General features: G+C 39.2%; 1 protein-coding gene and 1 pseudogene across 4 annotated transcripts in view; one reads left to right on the top strand and one right to left on the bottom strand.

The window, feature by feature from the left end:
* The first annotated feature begins 207 nt into the window (after positions 1 to 207).
* The window catches only part of Fermt2 (FERM domain containing kindlin 2), a 71,326-nt gene continuing 50,323 nt past the window's right edge, over positions 208 to 21,210 (top strand). For all 4 annotated transcript variants that reach the window (XM_020172185.2, XM_074067956.1, XM_020172184.2 and 1 more), the window contains exons 1-2: positions 208 to 366; positions 681 to 846. In XM_020172185.2, the coding sequence (XP_020027774.1) occupies positions 690 to 846 (157 nt within the window). In that variant the 5' untranslated portion in view covers positions 208 to 366; positions 681 to 689. The remainder of the gene's footprint in view (positions 367 to 680; positions 847 to 21,210) is intronic.
* On the bottom strand, positions 9,717 to 10,035 carry LOC141421571 (ATP synthase subunit ATP5MPL, mitochondrial-like; annotated as a pseudogene).

The raw sequence follows: 21,210 nt of genomic DNA, 5'->3' as shown, positions 1-21,210 counted from the left end.
CCCCCCCCCACTCCCCCGCCTCCCGCCCCGCCCTACCCCGCCCGACTCCGCGCGCGCCCCCTCCTCCCCTCTCCTCCTTCCCCCCCCTCCCCGTCCCAGGAGCGCGGCCGGGGGCGGGGAGGGCGCGGGGCCGGCCTGGCGCTCGGGGCCGAGGGAGGAGGAGCAGGCGCGCCCAGCCGGCCGGACTCGGGCCGAGCGAGGGGGCGGGGAGAGAGGGGTGGAGCGCGGGGAGCCAGGCGAGGGGCCGCGACGACGGGACTCCATTAGCCGCTCGGGCCGGGAGGAGCCGCACGACGCCGCCCTGCCAGCCGCCGCCCTCACGCCTGTGGTCGCGCGAGCCCCGGGCCGGGAGCGCCAGAGCGCGCGGTGAGGGACGGGGCCCGGCCGGGATCCGTGGGGTGGCGCGGGGCGAGCGGGCCGGGTGCGGCCGGCTGCCCGGCGGGCAGGTGAAGCCGCCGCGGTCCGCTAGGCGGGCGTGCGGGCAGGAGGGTGGCGCGGAGCCGCTGAGGGCTGCTCGGGGCCGGGGCTATCCACCGCCGCCACCGCTCCCTCGACTTTGCGCGGAAAGCTGCAGGGTCCCCCGCCGTCTCCCACCCCGCAGGCGACGCCGCGAGCTCGGTGGGGTTTGTCTTCCTTTGGGGGAGTGACGCTGACGAGAGCCATTTCCTCCGCGCTCGCAGGAAGGAGCCATGGCTCTGGACGGGATAAGGATGCCAGATGGCTGCTACGCGGATGGGACGTGGGAACTGAGTGTCCATGTGACAGACCTGAACCGCGATGTCACCCTACGAGTGACCGGGGAGGTGCACATCGGAGGGGTGATGCTCAAGTTGGTGGAAAAGCTCGGTGAGTAGCATCCCAACTGCGTCAAAGTAAGGACTTCCCAGAAGGGGGGGAGGGGACGGGAGCAGAGACGGCGGGGGGAGGGGCGGGTTTGGGAAATAACATCCCGCCAAGGGCTCTCGAAAAATGTGAAATCCGTCTATATTGAAGCAGTGGACCTGTTCCCCTTTGCATCGTGGTTGGCTATTTGAATTTTCATAAGGTAGCAACTGGACCCTCCCACTTTATAGACACCTGGAGGCAAGGAACTCCTGAATTCTTTGCATTTGCGGACTTGAACTTCTGGAAAGCAGTGACAAAAGTATGCACGCGAAAGTTGGGAGGGTGTGTTACAGAGTCTGTGGTCATCCCTTCCTTGTCTTCAGTGTACCTGAATGCTGGTGACGCTTGCTATGGAGAGCAATGCGCAGTCCATTTAAAGAAAACTACTGGAAAATGTGCAACTGCTGGCGTCAGTGTGAAGTTTCTGTAGCTGTGCTACTACGTGATGCAGTGCATTAAAATGTTCCAGTCATCCGCTCTTGCAAGGGGTGGGGCAGTGTTTGACAAACTTGGTATCCGTGGCTGTGCTGGAAGTCAGCTATTTCCAGCATTCGGTTTTATGTTCATATAACAAGCCAGTGAAAGAACTTTTTTGTTAAAAGGCAGACCTTAATAAACTAATTCGAGGTTGACGATATTTGCTTAAGTACACATATATACGGGATTGAGCCTGACCCAGTGTTAAATGATGGTCTTCCAGTCTGAAGTGTAAGAAAACGTTGCACTGCACGTTGTGTTTGTGATGAGCGAGACTATTTTCACCTGGAAGAATGAACTGAATGGATGAGCTAGATGATTTTATGATAAGAGAAGTACTCAGAAATACTGCCTTTCCTGAGCTTTAAAGTGATTTCTGTGTATAATGTAGTGTTAGGGGAGTATTGAGGATGTTTTGTCTTTTTAGGCTGGGTTGTTGTATTGTCTTTTCAGGCTGAGTTTTTGCTGTTTTGTTTTAAACAGCATTTATTCTTCAAGCCATCCTGGAAAAGTAGAGGAGCAGTTATTTATCAGGAAATGTATTTCTTACTAAGGGAGTATTGTATATTTACCCTGTAAACTTACTGAAAAAGCAGTCTGAAAAATAAGACAATTCATTTAGGGGGACCAGCTTTGCATCCCTGCAGAAAGTTTAATTTTTTATCTTAATTTTTTTTTGGGGGGGGGGAGATGGGACTGGAATTTAAACTTAGGGCTTCCTGCTTGCAAGGCAGGCACTCTACCACTTGAACCAGGCTTCCAGTCCTTTTTGCTCTGGTTATTTTGGAGATGGGTCTCTTGAACTATTTGCCCAGGCAGGCCTTGAACCTCCATCCTCCCAAATAACTAGGATTATAGACATGAGCCACTGGCACCAGACAGAAAGTGTAATTATTGGAAGCCAAATGGGAAGTTCCTCCCAGGTAGCCTTCTCCTTGTTTCATTCCTTGAGATAAAGCCCAGAAAAGAGTGCCTCCCCCCCACCAGCCTCACCCCTTTGAGAATTAGATTTGGCTGGTTTAACCAATTCATGGTCAGTTAACAGTTTTTATTGGAATAAATCAATCACTGAAATATTTATGAATCTTTTTTTTTTTACTTGAACTGGTGTGAAATTACTTAATGAAAAAGTTAAAATTGCTTATATTTCCTGTTCTCAAATGAACTAAGCACTTGTATCCAGTTGCCTTACGTATGATAAATGAACCATACACACTTACACATACAGTGATTTTAGTGGGAGGGTTTTTCAATATATATATTGAAAAAAAGGAGCTATTGAAGGTGACTGAGATAACTTGAAATTGCCCCAAAAGCCAGGTTTTATCTAATGAATAAATAATGATCTTTACTATATTTATATTGCATTGATTATAACTGTATATTATGAAATCAGTCATAGACACGTAGAGGGTAAGCTATTTGCAGACAGAATTGATGTTAATTTTAAGTATATACAATTCTACTCTTAATGCGATGCATTTTCAATTTTTTTTGTGCGGAGAAGAAAAGCTTAACGGGGTAGAAAATGCTGTACGTGTGGAAACCTTGTGTCTTTCTTGAATTGAACCAATATCAATCTCTTGTGTTGTAAGTTCCAAATAAAAAGTACTTTTTAGCAAAATTCTGACTTTCCTGTTTGTAGAAATACAGCTAAATGATTTTTGGTCCTGATTTTTAGGATTAGATATTTTGAATGATGAGTTACTTTGCTACCTATTAATAAGTAAATGCAGGAGAAATTGAGTAGGACAACATTTTAATCAAATTAGAAAAGAATTTTGTAGTTTTTCAGGTTTGCATAAACCTGGAATGCCCTGCCTTCTGAAACTCTTGAGTTGTGTCACTCACCACCTTAAAGGACAGTTACTTGTCAGCAGTGGCTAGATCAAAGCTGGTTGCAGAGGGCAGCAGGGATGTGATGGCACAGGGTCTGGTGGTTTGGGATTATAGAGCAGTGATGGACAGTGAACAGCAGGCTACTGTGACTGTGGAGCAGTTAATGACCGCAAATATGGTGGGCAGCCTACATTTTCAGGCACCCAGCTGCCTGTCTGATACCCATCTCAATCGAGGTACAGGGTGTATAAATACCAAAGGCATTATGTGTTAAGGCCGTCTTCCCATGTAATATCCAAGGCGGCAGTTAATTTCCTGGAGTTGATAGATCTTAGCATGACCCCTCCTTTGAACATTATATTAAGATTTAGTGTGCACCTGTGGAACTTCTGGGAAGAGGCTACTATACTTTCATTAGTTTCTCAAAGATGCTTGTGATCAAAAAAGGTTATGTGACACCTGGAGTTTAGCCCTGAGCATGACTTTTTTTTTTTTGGTGGAACTGGGGTTTAAATTGAGGGCCTTGTGCTTACTAAGCAGGTACTCTACCACTTGACCCACACCTCCAGTCCATTTTGCTCTGGTTAGTTTGGAGATTGGGTTTCACCAACTATTTTTACCCTGGCTGGCTGCAAACCTTGATCCTCCCGATCTTAGCCTCCCAGGTAGCTAGGATTGCACGTGTGAGCCACTGGTGCCTAGCTGAGCATTGCTTTTATTGCGAAACTACAGTGTTCATTCTAGACAGGGGCATTTTAATTAAGCAAGACAAAAATAATGTCAGTGATGTCAGTGATATCTTTGTAGTAAGTTCAAATTTTATAAAAATGTTTACATTTTAGGTAAGGACATTAAAACATGATTCTTAGACTTAAGACTAATTCAGATATTTGAAAGATCTCTTACATCTTAGCATAAAACTCATTTATCATTTTGTATTTGTCTTTTAAAAGAAAATAGTGTGTGCCGTGAATAAATGGGCATTAGGGTATTATATCCTAATGTGACAGAAACTTTCTTTTATCTGAAACTCAATCTAGGCTGCTACCAGACAAATAATCTCATCACTCATCCCCTTAATGTGCACATTTTATCTTGAAAATTGTTATTTTTGTCTATTTAAAAAAATCCAAATCAAAAGCTTTAAATAGTTTTTAAAACTTATTGCACTTTTTGTTAAAATTTCAAACATGTATTTTTTAAAGAAAGGTTAAAAAATAAAACTTTAAGGGTAAGGATTTTTTTTCCTAAAAAAAAAAAAAAAGGGGGCAAATGAAAATAAAGTTGTTAAATATATCCAAAACCAAATTTTGTAAAGGAGGCCCATTTTGATGGAGTTCCCCTGGAGCTCAGTGTAGAACTTATGAGGAAGCAGTTCCACTCATAAGTCAACATGAGGTTCTAAATACCAGAGATGCTGAGTTGGTTTTTTGTTCTGATTTTGTTTGCTTGTTTGTTTGTTTGTTTTGGTGGTACTGGGGATTGAACTAAGGACCTCATTCTTGTTAGGCAGGTGCTGTACCACCTGAGCTATGCCTGCCTCCCTCCCCCAGCCTGATTTTTGTATTTTTGGTGCTTGAGATGGAACCCAGGGTTTCTGTGTGCCTGACAAGTGTTCTACACTGAGCTAACCCCAGCTTGAGATGCTTAGTTTTAATACTCAATGGATTTGTTCATTGAGTTTTAGTATAAAATTTGTCTTTTTAAAAGTCTGTATATATTACATTTCTGCCTTTGTATGAAAATTCATTTCAGATGGAGAGTAAGGAATTTATAGTACTGGTAGCTCACTGAACTGAAGTCTCCAGCTGCTCTGTGAGCTTGAAGAGAGAAATTGACTATGTGACTTCAGAATTTCTTCTATCTCTGATTCTGTATGAGGAATGCTAAAGTTGAGTTAAATCAGACCAAATTATACAGATGAAAACAAAGTAAGTTGGAGGACTTGGGATATCTAAAAAGCATTGTATGGAGTTGACTTAAAACAATTGAGAATTAATATTTCTTAATGTGGCCTTTTGGAAGAAGCCATCTCTGCTTAAGCTACATACATTCTTGTCATAATAATGAAAAAAAAAAACCATTTATATTGTACTTGCATATTGGGATCCAGTTAAGTTAACAGACATGACCAAGAAAAATAGATTTTAATAAAATTACCATTAAAATTCCTTAACTTGATAAAGTATGCATTCATTGCATCTCACAGGAGTGCAAAGTAGCTAGTTTTTCTTCCAGAAACTCCAAAAATAATTTTATTTAGTGGTGCACCAGATAAAGAAGCTGGCTTTTTTAGGGGCTTTGTTGCATAAAAACTACTTTTTAACCACTAGGATCTGAGCTTGGCAGGGTTCACATAAGGAGAGAGGTTTGTGTGACTGGACAGCTCCTGTGCCACATTCATGCTTGGAGCTCCCAGGGGAAGACATAAGCTTACTTAGTGGAATGGAGTCCATGCTGCTGAAATCCTCAGTTTTCCCCCACTAGAGTTTATAGTTGAATTCATGGAAATTAAATGTCTGCATAATGCAACCTCACTGCATTCATAGTGAAGTATATTAAGATTATAATAAATTTTTAAAAATCTTTGTAGTTGGCTGGAAAAATGGTAAAATTATATTAAAGTTAATTGACTATTTGTTAAATTGATAGCAAGTTTACTCAGTGTTTTGAACACTGGAAGTAATCCATAGGAACTGAGTAGAGGACAATACCTAAGTAAAAGACAATATATAAATTTTACCATAGCCCTTATAGCACCTAATAAAAACATGAACCATTCTTTGGATACATTGTACAGTATTTGCTGCCTTTTTTTTTCCCTGTGTGTTTTATACTCAGATTTTCAAAATAATAAAGTACTGTGTGAAGACAACTGGAGTTAACTTATTTATAGGAACATTACAAAGAATATATCTGTTTTCATTCAATTACTTAGTAAAGACCTTGTGGAAATGTCTTAAAAGCTTTTGAAAAAAAATACTTAAAATTTTACTTTTTATCTTCTCAACTCTTTAGTTTTTAAAATTTCAAACTAAGTCTAAAGAATAGTTCACTGTATACCATTTAATCTTCTTTCAGATCACTTTTTAGCATTTTGACATTTGATTTCTCTGTAGACACAAACTTACACATCTTTTGGAGCCATTTGAGTAAGTTGTGGACATCATAACCTTTCACCCCTAAATAATAAATATGTATTACCTGAGAACAAGGACCTTCTTATATAATTGCAGTTCAGTTATTAAATTTGTGAAATTTAACATTGATTCAATACTATCATCTAAATGTACCTGTATTAAAATTTTGCAGCTAGGTACAGTGGCTTATGCCTATATTCTAGCTACTTGAGAGGCTAAGATCAAGAGTATCTCCGTTTGAGGCCAGCCTGCGAAAATCGTTCTGGAGACCCCATCTCCAAAATAACCAGAGCAAAACGAACGGGAGGTATGGCTAAAGCAGTAGAGTACCTACTTTGCAAGTACCAAGCCTTGAGTTCAAACCCCAGTCCCACCCCAAAAAAGAATTTCCACCTTGTCCCAGTAATGGCCTTTTGTTGTTTTTCCATTGTGTTCCACTTTTAGTCATCACAGAATTGACTTTTGTTGTTGTTGCTGTTGTTCAGTACTGGGTCTTGAACTCAGGACCTACACCTTGAACCACTTCACCACCCCTTTTTGTGAAGGGTTTTTTTCAAGATAAGGTCTCAAGAACTAAGTGTGGAATCATGGAATAGTATATAAGGCTTGTTGCCGGATGCCAGAAGATTTGAATTCAACTTCTGGCTATGCCACTTACTGGTTTGTATGATTCTTGAACAGCCATCCAACCTTCTGAGTGAGTTTTGACTTATACAAAATGGAGAAAAAATTTCTTACAGGGTTTGGTGAGAATTAAATAAGATAATACATATTAAGGTGCTTTATATAAACTTAGTGTTATATAAATGAGAGTGACTGCTTTCTCAATAGACTGAAAGTTTCTGAGTATATTGAACTTGGTGGGGGGAGGAAAGTTAGTTAAAATGTATTTTAGAATATTTGATAAGTTCCAGCTTTACTAGTGAAGAATTGTACTCCTCAGAAATTTAGTTTGGGACTGCTTTGTGTTCCCACCCCCTAAAAAACAAAAATAGCTGTCATTACCACTTTGAAACACACACCTGCCTCTATAATGTAACAACTGCTGTTTTCTCATGGTTTCTGAAATGCAGTGAACTAATCAGTGGATGATGGTATTTGAGGGATTTAAAAAATTTATAACCGTGATAGCTTCTGTTGTAAATGAATTCTGTACTTAATATGGTTCATTAAGAGCACTGTTTTTTATTCATTTTTAGCAAAGGATGGTAGAAAATTGTTTCTTGGTGCATTAGAAACTAAGTGAAATACTGTAAGAAATGACCCACAGGAACTGTGCTCTAAATGTATGCAGGGCTTTTTGTGTGTATTTTTGTGGTTTTACCGTTTCTTTGACAGTACCAAGGACCAAACCTAGAGCCTCATAAATGTCAGGCAAGCATCTCCCACTGAGCCACACACCCAGTAAATGTATAGTACTTCTTACATAATTATTTTATGAAAATAAAATTAATGCTAAGGTCATTAAAAGTGGTGTATGTGCCCAGTGTGAAGTAAACAAGTATTCTGAAAAATATCTTAAAGTACTTTTATTTTTAAATTAAGCGATATGACTTGCACTTGGATTTGTGATTATAAATTTATATCCATTATAAGTAAGTCTGCCTTATTCGTGGATTTATTACACATGATTTTGACCAAAGCAGTCAAAATAAAAAATAAATGTAAAAAAAATCAAAGGAATTTCAAAAACACGTTTTAAATTCCTGTGCATGTTCCACAACTCAGTGGATGCAGAGGTCTTCATCAGTCCATCTTAGCATCAGTTGTGTTTACACTGTTGTGTGCTCTGCTGAGTGTTTCCCTGCCTCAATTTTGTGAAAATCCAGTATACCTCCCCAAACAGTAAATGGTCCCAAAAAGCAAGGTAAAACTGAGTGTGCTTGATTGAAGTGATCAAGTGAAAATCTGAGATGTGTTGGAAGGTATCCTGTCATTAGCAGAAATTGGGTGGCGTCATGGGAAAAATTAATCAAGCATCCTCAGCACAGTGTTAAGCTCTCACACACATTCTGGGCATATGTAACTTTTTCTCAACAGCAGCCTCCTTGGAACTCCTTGGAACTACACTCCGTGGGTGTGTACCCACGGTACTGGGGCCTACACCTTGAGTTACTCCACCAGTCCTTTTTTCTGAAGGGTTTTTCCAGATAGGGTCTTTGGAACTATTTGCCTGGGCTGGCTTCAAACTGTGATCTTCCTGATCTCTGCCTACTGAGTAGCTAGGATTACAGGCGTGAGCCACCAGTGCCTGGCCATAATTCATTCTTAATAAATTATTTACATAATTGTTGCATACTTTTTCCTGTTAATGTTTTTCTTAATGTTAAGCTCATCTAGGTTTAATTTACATGTAAAAGTAATCTGTTTTAACATAACGTTCTGAGTTTTGACAGATTCACCCAGTCATGTAAAACAATTAAGAGGTAGAACTTCTACAAACCCCAAAAAGTTTCCTTGTGTTCCTTTGTCATTAACCCAGCTTTCAACCTCAACATCTGCAAACCTTCTCTACAATACCTTGTACATAGAACCACACAGAATTGAGCTTTTTTGATTCTGGTTTCTTTCACTTAACTGACATAGGAAACATTTTAGCTGCCTTTATCAATAGTCTTTATTACTGAGTGGTATAGCTTACATTAAATGAAGTGTACTACTCCATTCAGTAATTGAAGGATGTTTGGGTTGTTTCCAGCTTTTGGAGATTATGAATAAGGCTGCCATAATCATTTGTATGAACATACATTTTCATTTCCCTTGGATAGCTATGCTAGCTAGGACCCAAAGTATGTGCTGAAAGTTATGAGAGACTGCCAGACTTTTTCAGAGTGAGCACATCATCTTACATTCTTGTCAGTACTGTGTGAGAATTCCAGTAGGCTAGGTTCAATCTCCAGCACCATTAACTGGGGGGGGGGGGGGGAGGCGGAGGAGGATGGAGGGAAGGTGGGGAAAGAAAAGGAAGGGGAGAGGAATAAACAGCACTCAGTATTGTCAGGGTTTTTGTTGTTTTAATTTTAGCCATTCTAGTAACTAACTAGCAGTATCTTGTGATTTGATTTGTATTTCTCTAATGAATAATGATTTCAGGTTGCTTTTCAGGAGCTTACTTGCCATTGTGTACCTTCTTTGATTAAATATCTTCTTTAGCCTTTTACAAAAAATTGTGTATGCTTTCGTGTTGACTTTTATAAGTTTTTTTTTTTTAAATAGTATTGGGTTTTGAACTCAGGGCTTCATGCTTGCTGTTGCTAGCCAGGAGTTCTGCCACTTGAGCTATGTACTTCAGGCTTGAGTTTCAAGAGTTTTTTATGTATTCTAGACACAAGTTGTTTGTCACTTCTGTTTTGTACTCCCACTATATAACTTGTCTTTTCACTTTTTAAATTTTTTTCATCTCACAGATATTTATTCATGCCACATAGTAAATGGTACTTCACAAGTGTGCAGTGATGTTCCCATCTAACAAAACTTGCTTACTTACAGGTGGACTGATGTTAAATCACAGTGGACTGATGACCATGAGCAAGTGCAGGACCCTAACCTTTCAAACCTTTACTACTTTTATCAGTTCTCCTGATTTTATAAATGATGTAGCATATCAACCCCATTCCTACCCAAATCTCTGATAAACCCGGGTATTGTAGGGCTTTGTGGAGACCCAGACAGGTTAAATAATGCTTTGAAGCATCCAGACGGGACCCATGCTTGGATAGCACCAGACCCCACGCTGACTAGGAAAGGTCAAAGCAGAAGCTCTTCATTTTGATGCAACCCATTTTCTCAATTTTTTCTTTCCTAGTTTGAGCTTTCTTTTTGAAAATTATCATATATAAGACTTAAAGATGTAAAAGATTTTGTCCTGGCCTGTAAATATTATAGCTTATTTATTTTTATGTACTAAAAGAAGAATACCTAAAGTACAGTAGTGTATAGTAAAGGCTGTAACAAAAGGAAACACCAATTACATTGGAAATTAAATTGGAAACACCAATTTACTTATTTATAATTTTTGCAGTACTGGGACTTAAACTCAGGGCCTTCACCTTGAGCCACTCCACCAACCTTTTTTTGTGATGGGTATTTTTGAAAGAGGGTCTTGCAAACTATTTGTGTGGGCTGTCTTCGAACCATGATCCTCCTGTCTCTGCCCCCTGAGTAACTATGATTACAGACGTGAGCCACCAACACCCAGCTACATTGTACCAATTTAAATAATTGCAATATACCGGTTTAAAGCATTGCTATAATTTCAAATTTTAAATGTTTTTAATCTTTATAGCAGTCCTGTTTATTGATTCCACTGAAAACTTAGTTTTAGAAATTTCAGTCATAAAAATGGACCTATAGTGAACCATCTTTGAATAAGCAAAGACAAATGTCTGGGTTTAATGCTGTAGAAAGAATTAGGTAAATCTGACTCCAAATCTTGGTCATGCACACTTAATAGCTGTTGTGTGTGTGAATGTGTGGGATGTTTTGTTTGTTTGAAGTTTGTTCCTTTCCCTTTGTAAAGCGTAATGTTAGAATTCTTAGAAGATTGCTTTTTAAATATAATAGTTCTCTATAAACTATATCAAAACAGTATCTAAAACTAAATTTAAATAAAGATAGCTGCAACAGTACTGTTATAAATATAATTCAGTATCCAAATTGTAGCCTACTTTCCTTCTTGGAGAATATTACATGCATTCAAAGTGGCTTACCTAGAATTAGTTTATAAGATATTTTAAAAGTTAGATTAAAATGGTATCTTCTGGTATTTTTCTCCCAGTTTCTATAATTCTGCTTTTACATGAATTAGATAATCAGTAAATGATTAAAATGTGAGGTTTCCATTTGGATTTCCTTTCAGGATTCAGGTTTCAGACTTGCCTAACTACATAGGTATATAAGGCCCAGCCAACATCAGTGCTTTGTTGGGCAGCCCTTACACACCTAGCAAGCTATTGACCTGATAAGCACCAGCCCCGAGGAGGTGACATCTGCTTTAAAATCTGCAGGCAGTCTTTTCTCAGCTTTTATCTTATTTTTATGCCATGCTGTAACTTCAAAATATAACACGTATTTTAAAGATAATGTAATGATGTTTTGATACCTTTTTCTTCATGGACACTCAGTTATGAATAAAATACCAGTAAAGTGCCAGCATTGATTGTAGATGAAATTGTCTCTTGGATAAATGCTTCCCAGCTTAATGTTCATTAATGCAGTTCCTGGTTTCAGACTTAGAATTTCCTAACCCTTGAAATTAAAAATAACTTGAAAAAAAAGCAAATGATTGCTGTGTCAATTAAAAAAGTTTTATGAAAGATGGTGATGGATTCTGTTGCTGTGGTAGAACCCTCTTGCTATGGAACATAGAAGAGAGGGGCAGCCCACCTGTGTCAAAGGCATGACTATACCATGTACTAAGCTGTATGACATTGGGCTCTGTGACCTGCTACCTGTCTGTGCCTCTGCCTCCTCATCTGTGAAATGTGTCTTAAAATAGCACTTACTATAAGGATTAATTAAGTTAGTTAATACATGGGAAGTGTTAGAGCTGTGATGATAATGATGATTGTAATCTAGGCTATTTTATAAATCTTACTCTGAGTGAGAGAAATATTAGTATTTTATAAAACATTGAGGATTGGGGGAGTGGCTCAAGTGGTAAGAGTGCCTACCTAGCAAGGGTGAGGCCCTGAGTTTGAACCCTAGTGCTGTCAAAAGAAAATAAAGCTCCTTCATAAAAGATTGAGAATATGTCTTTTATAAAGTTAAACCAAGCCCAAAAGACCAAAAATCGTATGTTCTCCCTCATATGTGGACATTAGAACAAGGGCAAACACAATAAGGGGATTGGACTTTGAGCACATGATAAAAGCTTTAGCACACAAGGGAGGGGTGAGGATAGGTAAGACAACTAAAAAATTAGTTAGCATTTGTTGCCCTTAACGCAGAGAAACTAAAGCAGATACCTTAAAAGCAACTGAGGCCAATAGGAAAAGGGGACCAGGAACTAGAGGAAAGGTGAGATCAAAAAGAATTAACCTAGAAGGTAACACACACGCACAGGAAATTAATGTGAGTCAACTCCCTGTGTAGCTATCCTTATCTCAACCAGCAAAAACCCTTGTTCCTTCCTATTATGGCTTATACTCTCTCTACAACAAAATTAGAGATAAGGGCAAAATAGTTTCTGCCGGGTATTGAGGGGGTGGGGGAGAGAGGGAGGGGGCAGAGTGGGTGGTATGGGAGGGGGTGGGGGCAGGGGGGGAGAAATGACCCAAGTGTTGTATGCACATAAGAATAATAAAAAAAAAAAGTTAAACCAAATATATTAACTTGTTTTCTGCCATATTAGAAATATATTTTAATTTTATTGTGCTGTCAGTACTAACAATACTATAAAGAATTAAGTATGAAGATGTTTTAGAAGCAGATTTTATCATTTAGTCTATACAAAATCAGAGATAAACTGTGCTGACATTTAGTATTTCCGTAAATTTAGTTAGACAAACACTTCTTAAAAGGTAAACTTGGTTGGTGGTTAAGAACTTGGTCTAAGACATGGCCATATAAGTAGTTATATATGACCTTGGACAAGTTATACTAACCTCTCCTGATTATTTAATCTTGCTTTTGTTTACTTATCTATTTCTGAGAGTTAATGTATTGACTAAATATGGCGTTAAAAGGATTAACAGAATCTCTGATGGTTACCAGAATGACTATACTAAGGTGTCTATAAAATGTTACCCTTCAAGTGGCGTAATAACTGTGATGCCCTGAGTTCAAGCCCCAGTACCACCAAAAAGAAAAGAATGTTAACCTTCAAATAGTATGTAAACCTAAAACATAAATTTGAATCGTAATTAAAAGTAATTTTAATTATAGTGTTTAACTAGAAACTCCATATTTAATCTCTTGTCAGAGAGATTAATCTTGGAAGATTTTCTTTCGTCAGCTCTGTTGAATGGTTGTGAAATCTCTGAATGCCTTCCCTAAGGCCAGACTGCTCAAGTTAGAATACAAGCCTCACTCCCCTTAAGCATCCTGATTTTGTGCCAAGTTTTGTAACATCTAACTTAGTTGCCTTGGAAGTAAAATGGAATAATAATATACTTACCTCATAAGGTAGTTGTGAGAGTTAAATACATATACATGTGTAAACACCTAGAACAGTTCTTGGCACGTAGTAGCAGTTATATAATTATTATTACTATTTTTTTTTTGCAGTACTGGGGCTTGAACTCAGGGCCTGCACCTTGAGCCAGTCCACCAGCCCTTTTTTGTGATAGTTTTTTTCCAGTTGAGTCTCTTGAACTATTTGCCTCAAGCTGGCTTTGAACTATGGTCCTCCTGATCTCTGCCTCCTGAGTAGCTACAGCTATAGGCATGAGCCACCGGTGCCCAACCATAATTTGTTCTTAACAAATTATTTGCATAATTATTGCTTACTTTTTCCCTGTCAGTGTTATTCTTAATGTTAAGCTTATTGAGATATAATTTACATGTAGTAAAAGTAATCCTTTTTAACATAATGTTCTGTGTTTTGACAAATTACCTGGTTATGTAAAACTACCACAATTAAGAGGAAGAAAGAACTACAACCCCCAAAAGTTCCCTTGTGTTCCTTTGTCATTAGCCAGCTCTCAACCTCAGCTTCTGCAAACCTTCTCTAGAATGCCCTGTAGATAGAACCATACAGAGCTAAACCCCAAATGGTTTTCTTGAGGATCCTTTTGGGCTGAGGACATCCCAATATTAAGTATCTTACCTCATGAATTTGGAGAATAAATGTCTTAAAGAACTTAGAATAGCAAAGAGGGTCCTTAGGATGAGATGGACATTGGTGTGAACACATTCTGCATAAGCAAAATCTATACTCAGGCTGTATTTTTAGGTTGTAGTTGTATATAGCATGAGATTGTATGACGATAAGAGCTACATGAACTTGACCTCACTAGCAGCAGCAGCAGCAAATATTTGTGGAGGGCCAGGCATTATTGTAGGTAATGCAGTATTACCCACATTCTCAATATGAGAATGTTCTCAATGTGAACAGATTTCTAACAAATGAAAATAGAAGATTGCTTTGAGTTGATACCTGGTTCACAAATGGCAAATAATTTGCACTTGAGAACATGAAGGTGATGGAGATTTAGTTGTGAATGACTGCTTCTTTGAAGAGGGCCAGATCACAAAAGTTACTAGGAAAAGCATTCTGGGTCGGCATTGCAGCATTTATGGTGCACTGCAGACTAACTTGGAGAAGTAGGAGATAAACTTAGAGAAAGAAAATTCAGTTAAGTAAGTGTAAACTGACATTCTCAAACCTTTGGTCTTTCACTCCCCCACTTAATGTTTTTGAATAAGAACATCTGGAGTGAACAAAATTAACTCATTCTTTACCCTCATTCAACTCGCAATCTTAGGGGAAAGACAGAATGTAAATAGTAAATGCTGTAATGTGATGAGTGTTAGGTAGTTAAGGAAGTATGTACTGGAGAACATGACCTAGTATATAGGAAAGGATTTCTGAAGGGAAATGACTTTTAAGCTCAGACCTGAAGGTATGGATATTTTCTGAGAGAAATTTAAAATGTCAAAGCCAATAAAATATTCTTACTAAATGACTTATCTTTTGAACGTAGAATAGCTAATGCCTTTGATCTCCTTTAAATGACAAATCCATACTTCTGGTAAATTTAACCTTCTCTTTTAGAGTTTGCCAGACATGTATATTGCATGGACTCTGAGCCCTGCTTTCTAGAAACAAAGCCAGGTTATACCAAATTAGCAGTAAGCCTTCAGGATTGGATAGATAGTTACATACCATAAGCCAGGCACAGTGATTCACACCATAATCCTAGCCACTTCAGAGGAAGAGATGAGAATTCTGGTTCTACAGCCAGCCCGGACAGTTATTGAGCACGGTGTTGTGCATCTGTTGTCCCAGCTTCTCGGGAGGAGTAAATAGGAGGATGGCGGTCCAGGCTGGCCTGGGAATAAAAGCTAGATTCTATTGGAAGACGCATAATGGGCTGGGGCCATTGGCTCAAATGGTAGAATAACCTGGCAAGTGTGAGGCCCTGGGTTGAAACCCCAGTACGTACACCCTCCAAAAAAAAGAAAGTTTCCCATCTTCTGAAATTGGATAATTGTGTACTGTCTGCTTGAGTGCAGTCTAATGGTATGCATGGCTGTCGTTATCTAAGAAAACTTCTTAGCTACTTTCAATTAGCATATTGTTGTAGCTTCAAATAATATGTTGAAATTAATAGATGTTATTATTTTGAATTCGTAACTTCAAAAGGCAGTTTGTAAACTTAGATTATTTATTTATTTATTTTTAAATTTTAAGACGGGTCTTACTATGTAGCCAGGCTGGCCTGGAGCTCACTATGTAGCCTAGCCTGGCTTCAAATTTTTGTATTATTTTTGCAGTACTGGGGCTTGAACCCAGAGCCTCTACCTTGAACCACTCCACCAACCCTTTTTTGTGAAGTGTTTTTTTGAAATAAGAGTCTCTCGGACTATTTGCCCAGGCTGGCTTTGAACCACGATCCTTCTGATCTCTGCCTCCTGAGTAGCTAGGATTACAGATGTGAGCTACTGGCTTTGAATTCTTGATCCTTCTGCCTCAGCCTCCTTCGTGCTGATATTACAGAAGTGAACTACTATGCCCAGCTTTTATTTTGCTTTTATAGCTTTTTTGTATGTGGGAGGGGCAGAACTGGGGTTTGAACTTGGCCTCATGCTTGCCACATAGGTGCTCTACCTCTTGAGCCACACATCCAGCCCTTTTATTTTGTTTTGAAGAGTGAATTCCCAAATTTTTAATCAGTTAGTAGTGCAGAAGAAATAACTTGTCACTTTACATTAGAAGTTTCATTTCTATTTTAGTCTCTGTAGGCCGTTATCGAATATTGTAACCTGGATGGCTTAAAAAATAAATAGTGATTTCTTACAAATCTGGAGACTGGGAAGTCCCCCATCAGGGTGCCAGCCTGGTTTCTTTCTGGTGAGGGCCCTATTCCCGGTTTCATCACATGGGAGGGGGTCCTGGCTCTCTTGTCTCCTCTGAGGGCATTAATCCCTGCAGGAGGGCTCGGCCCTCTGTAACCTGATTGCCTCCCTCAAGCCTTATCTCCAGATACCATCACATTGGGGTCTGGAGTTTCAGCGTATGAATTTGAAGGGATACAAACATTCATAGCAGTTTCTAAGTGCTTTCCATAGTTGGGCAATGTCTGCATTGGTTAGCCATTGAAGCCTAATGTAAAAATAAATTCTTAAACTGCACTTCAGTGGGGTACTTTAATTGACTCTGTTGGCGGTTTGAATGATATATAAACTTTGAAGAAGTCCATGCTTCTGCTAATAGATTAAAAACATTTTAGCACATTTTAACACAGATTTTTAGAAACACTGCCCTGCACACTCGGTGTGCACATTTCAGTCACCACAGCTTAACGCACACCATTTGTCCAACAGCATAGCTCACGTTTTCATTACTCCTGTGTAAACTGTGGGTAATGGCACACAGTACAAACTTTGCTGCCAGCCCTCATTCCACAGACCACTCTGTAAATAACAGATACACATCATGACCACAACCAGACGTGTTACTTCATGTCTTTCTGTGATTGGCCACCGCACATGTTACACAGCTCACGCAGAGACAGCAAAGTGTGTATTTGTGTTGCCTCTTTGTCACCCACTAATATGTTAAAAAAAATGGAAAGTACATTCTGGGAACCCAGGTACCATTTATGAGACTCTACATAGGCAGCCAAAGGAATTTAGGGCAAGCGTATTGACATAAAGGAGGAAAGTGCTGTGACAAAAAGGATGAAGGTGCCCCAGAGGAAGTGACACTGGAAAAAATCCTGCATAGAGCTTTAAGAAATACTTCGTAAAGTTGGAAATGCAAAGGATAAAATGTTGGAAGTCGATCCAAACTTAGGAGTATAACATTTTGCCAAGGTATAAAAGATGCTTGTTCCAAATCCTAAGTTATAGGAAGAGAAAGCAAGCACTATTTTTATTTATTTTTTGAGTTGGGCTTTTTGGTGTTGTGTTACTTGAGGCTGATCCTGAACTCCTGGCTGGATTCAGGCTATTCTGCAGCCTCAGCCTCTTGTGTGTTTGGGACTACAGGCATCCACCACAGCACCCAACTATGCAAGCACTGTATTTAAAGTGCTCTCAAAAAGTTTTTACAAAGAAGCAGTATTTCTTAATGTTTTTAATGTTTTATATTACAGTCAGTGCACTGAACACTAGTTTTACTTTTTTCCCATTCCCATATACATATTAATAATCAAAGAGTTTTTTAATGTTTGACAAAAACTTGTCATGGAACAATTAGAAATTTTCAGTTTATTAGGGTTACTTTATGTGTTGCCTTTATATTACAAACATTTATTGGTTTCATTTCATGTGTCAGGCCGTGGGTTTGGTCATTGAAGTACAGGATGAATAAAAGACTCTTAATCTAGTGAAGAAGTTAGTTACATACAATCGGTTATGACAAAGTGTGATATCATTCAGAATACTTATTTGTGCATAGCTTCATTGACAAGAGTCAGCAAAGACTCAGAAATGATAACATTTGGGCTGGTTTGCCAGTAGGATTTTGTCAGTGTGATAAAGGAGGAAGGAAAATCAAGGATACCCAAAATACTGATTTGTTCCACATATTAGCCCAGAGTATGAGCTGCACCACAGATGATGAGTCCCCGTAGACAAAGGCAGTGTGGGACACAGCTGGTGAAGATTTGTGTGACTCATTAAGTGGTTAGAGACACTTCAGCAGAGACTTGGAAAATTTGTTTCTTTGCTGTTTTTTATTTTGTTTTGGTGGTACTGGAATTTGAAGTCAGGGCTGGGGCTTTGTGCTTGCTAGGCAAGCACTCTACCACTTGTGTCATTCCACCAGCCCTGTTTTGTGATGGATATTTGTGTTGTTATTGTTGTTTTTTGGCAGCACTGGGCTTTTGAACTCTGCTAGGCAAGCACTCTACCACTTGAGCCACTCCGCCAGCCCTGTGATGGGTATTTTTGAGATAGGGTCTTATGAACTATTTGCCCAAACTAGCTTCAAACCAAGATCCTCCTGATCTCTGCCTCCTCAGTAGCTAGGATTATGGGTGTGAGCCATAGGAGCCTGGATAGAAAGTTTTTCATTAGAGAAGTAAAATGATCAAATTTGTATTTTAAAAGATAACTAAGATAGTGTTACAAAGATTGGGTTCTATGGCTATAATCTAGAACACCACCACCAACAAATGCTGACAAGGATGTGTGGATAAAAGAACTCTCATACACTGCTGGTGGGAATGTAAGCTAGTACAACCACTTTGGAAAACAATGTAGAGGCTCTTTAAAAAACTAAACATAGATCTTCCATACAATCCGGCAATCCCACTCCTAGGGATATACCAGAAGGAATGTGACTCAGGTTACTACAAAAGCACCTGCACACCCATGTTTATTGCAGCACTATTTACAATAGCCAAACTATGGAAACAGCCAAGATGCCCCACAGTGGACAAATGTATCAAGCAAATGTATTTATACACAATGGGATTTTACTTAGCCACACAGAAGAATGAAATTTTGTCATTCACAAGTAAGTGGATAGAACTGGAGAACATCATCTTAAGTGAAGTTTGCCAGGCACAGAAAGTCAAAAATCACATGTTCTCCCTCATATGCAGATTATAGACCCAAAACAAACGCAGTAAATTACTGGACATGGGTCACACACTAAGGGATGAGTGCACATGGGAGAAATAGGGAAAAGAAAGGAAACCTAAAACTTGAAGGTAGTTGATGTGCTCCCTGTTGAGGAGCAAATAAACTAATCTTAAATTGGCAGAGGCCACTATGGGAAGGGGACCAGGAAGTTGTAAAGAGGTTTGGTAGAAATGAACCAATGTGGGTTCATACACAAGTGCATAGAAGCAACGCTAGGAATCTCTCTGTATAGCTGTCTTTATCCCAAACTAGCAAAAACGGTATGTCGTTCTTATAAAAAAAAAAAAAATGAGATTCTAGTAGTCTGGATGAAAGAAGTTGAGGACTTAAATTCATGTGGTGTAAGAGGAGAGCCACCACTTACAAGGTAGACTCCATAGTACTTGGGTAGAAAGAAGAACCAAGGGAGAGGAGGAAGTAAAATACAATGTGGAGAGAGAAAACCATTTTCAAAGATTTAAAGATTAGATTAAGCCGGGCACTTGGTGTCTCATGTCTGTAATCGTAGCTACTCAGGAGGCAGAGATCAGGCAGATTTCAGTTCGAAACCAACCTGGGCAAAATAGTTGAAGAAAACCTATCTAGAAAAACAAAAAAGGGCTGGTGGAATGGCTTAAGGTGTAGGCCCTGTGTTCAAATGAAGTACTGAAAAAAAATGGATTGGGTTAAAAAGGGTTCCCAGCCCTTTTTGCTCTGGTTATTTTGGAGATAAGGTCTTGCTTTTTGCTGAGGCTGACCTGAAACACTGTCCTCTTATTTTAGGCTTCTTGCTGTAGCTAAAATGATAGGCACTTGCCACCACACCTAGCTTTTTTCTGTTGAGATGGGTCTCACAAACTTTTTTGTCTGGATTTGCCTAAAAAAAGCTATTTGGTAGAATAAGTAATATTTGTATACTCAGCCTCCACTGATGAAACCCTAAGCCTTCTGGTCTTCAGAACACACAGATGGTATCTTTGTAAAATAAATATACAGCCCCTTCCTGAATTTGAGGAGCATTCTGTTGCTGTCAAGGGAGGAGATTTTTATTGATTCAGTTAATGCTTTAGAAGTTTGCAATTTTAATGGTAAGAGTTTGAGTACCTGTAAGATATTATGTGCCACACAGTACAGTGTGATTGGATCTATTAAATAAGGGAGGGACACAGGAATAATTCCTTCCAGAATCCTGGCAGAATGTTTTAAGGAATTAACATATTGGAATTTTTTATAAAAGGTCTTTGGCAGGTGCATTGAAGTAAAATTGAAGTAATACTCCTCTAAGTTTATTAAACATGCTAAATTTATAAATAAGTCATGAAATCCCTTCATTTCTGCCCCCAAAGAAGGAAAATAAACAATGACTTTGGACTGGGGCATGGTTCAAGTGGTAGAGCACCTGCCTAGTAAGCACAAAGCCCTGAGATCAAACTCCAGTACTGCAAAAAAAAAACAAAAAAACAAAACCCATCCTAATAGTATAGCTGTTTTCTTCTTTCTTTCTCTTTCTTTCTTTCTTTCTTTCTTTCAAGAAAGTTTGCATTTGTGGTAGGTTGCTTCTGAAAATGTAAAATAAAAAAACTTGAAACACAGCATACCAAATAAAAGAAAATTGCACTCTACCTGGAGGTAACTGAAAATCATTGAGTGTGGTCATCCTCAGTGGTTTTGTAATGCTGAGTGAGTCTGCTGTGGTGGTGCTGGTGCAGGCCAAGTGCCAGGCTGAATGCTGAATGTGTGTGTGCGTATTGCATTCAGTCATACAGTGTTATGTTTGAAACTCCAAGCCTGCTGTTCTGAAAAGCAGAAACGTTCATTTAGAACATGGTCTGGAGTCAAGATTAGGGTATGAAGGAGAGTTAGGAGAATAGAAAAGGTTTTCCCAAAAAAAATAAACCGTTCTTTTTACTGATCCAATAACATACTCTTTTGCTTGCCATTTATTTATTTATTCTTACAGACATCCGTTTTCCTTTTAAAGTCATCATAATGTTGTAATGCTTCTTGTCAGTCTTTAGTTAGAGGAATACTTGAATATGTATAGAAACCTATTCTGTCACTGGTGGGCTATCCAAGTTATAGTCGCATGATGTGTTGGGGTTTAACTTGCTGTACTGTAATATACTAGACCATG

The sequence above is a fragment of the Castor canadensis genome, chromosome 3 (assembly GCF_047511655.1).
Source record: "Castor canadensis chromosome 3, mCasCan1.hap1v2, whole genome shotgun sequence".
NCBI classification, from domain to species: Eukaryota; Metazoa; Chordata; class Mammalia; order Rodentia; family Castoridae; genus Castor; species Castor canadensis.
Note: the sequence above shows the minus strand (reverse complement) of the source record. Positions and strands in the feature narration are given on the sequence as shown.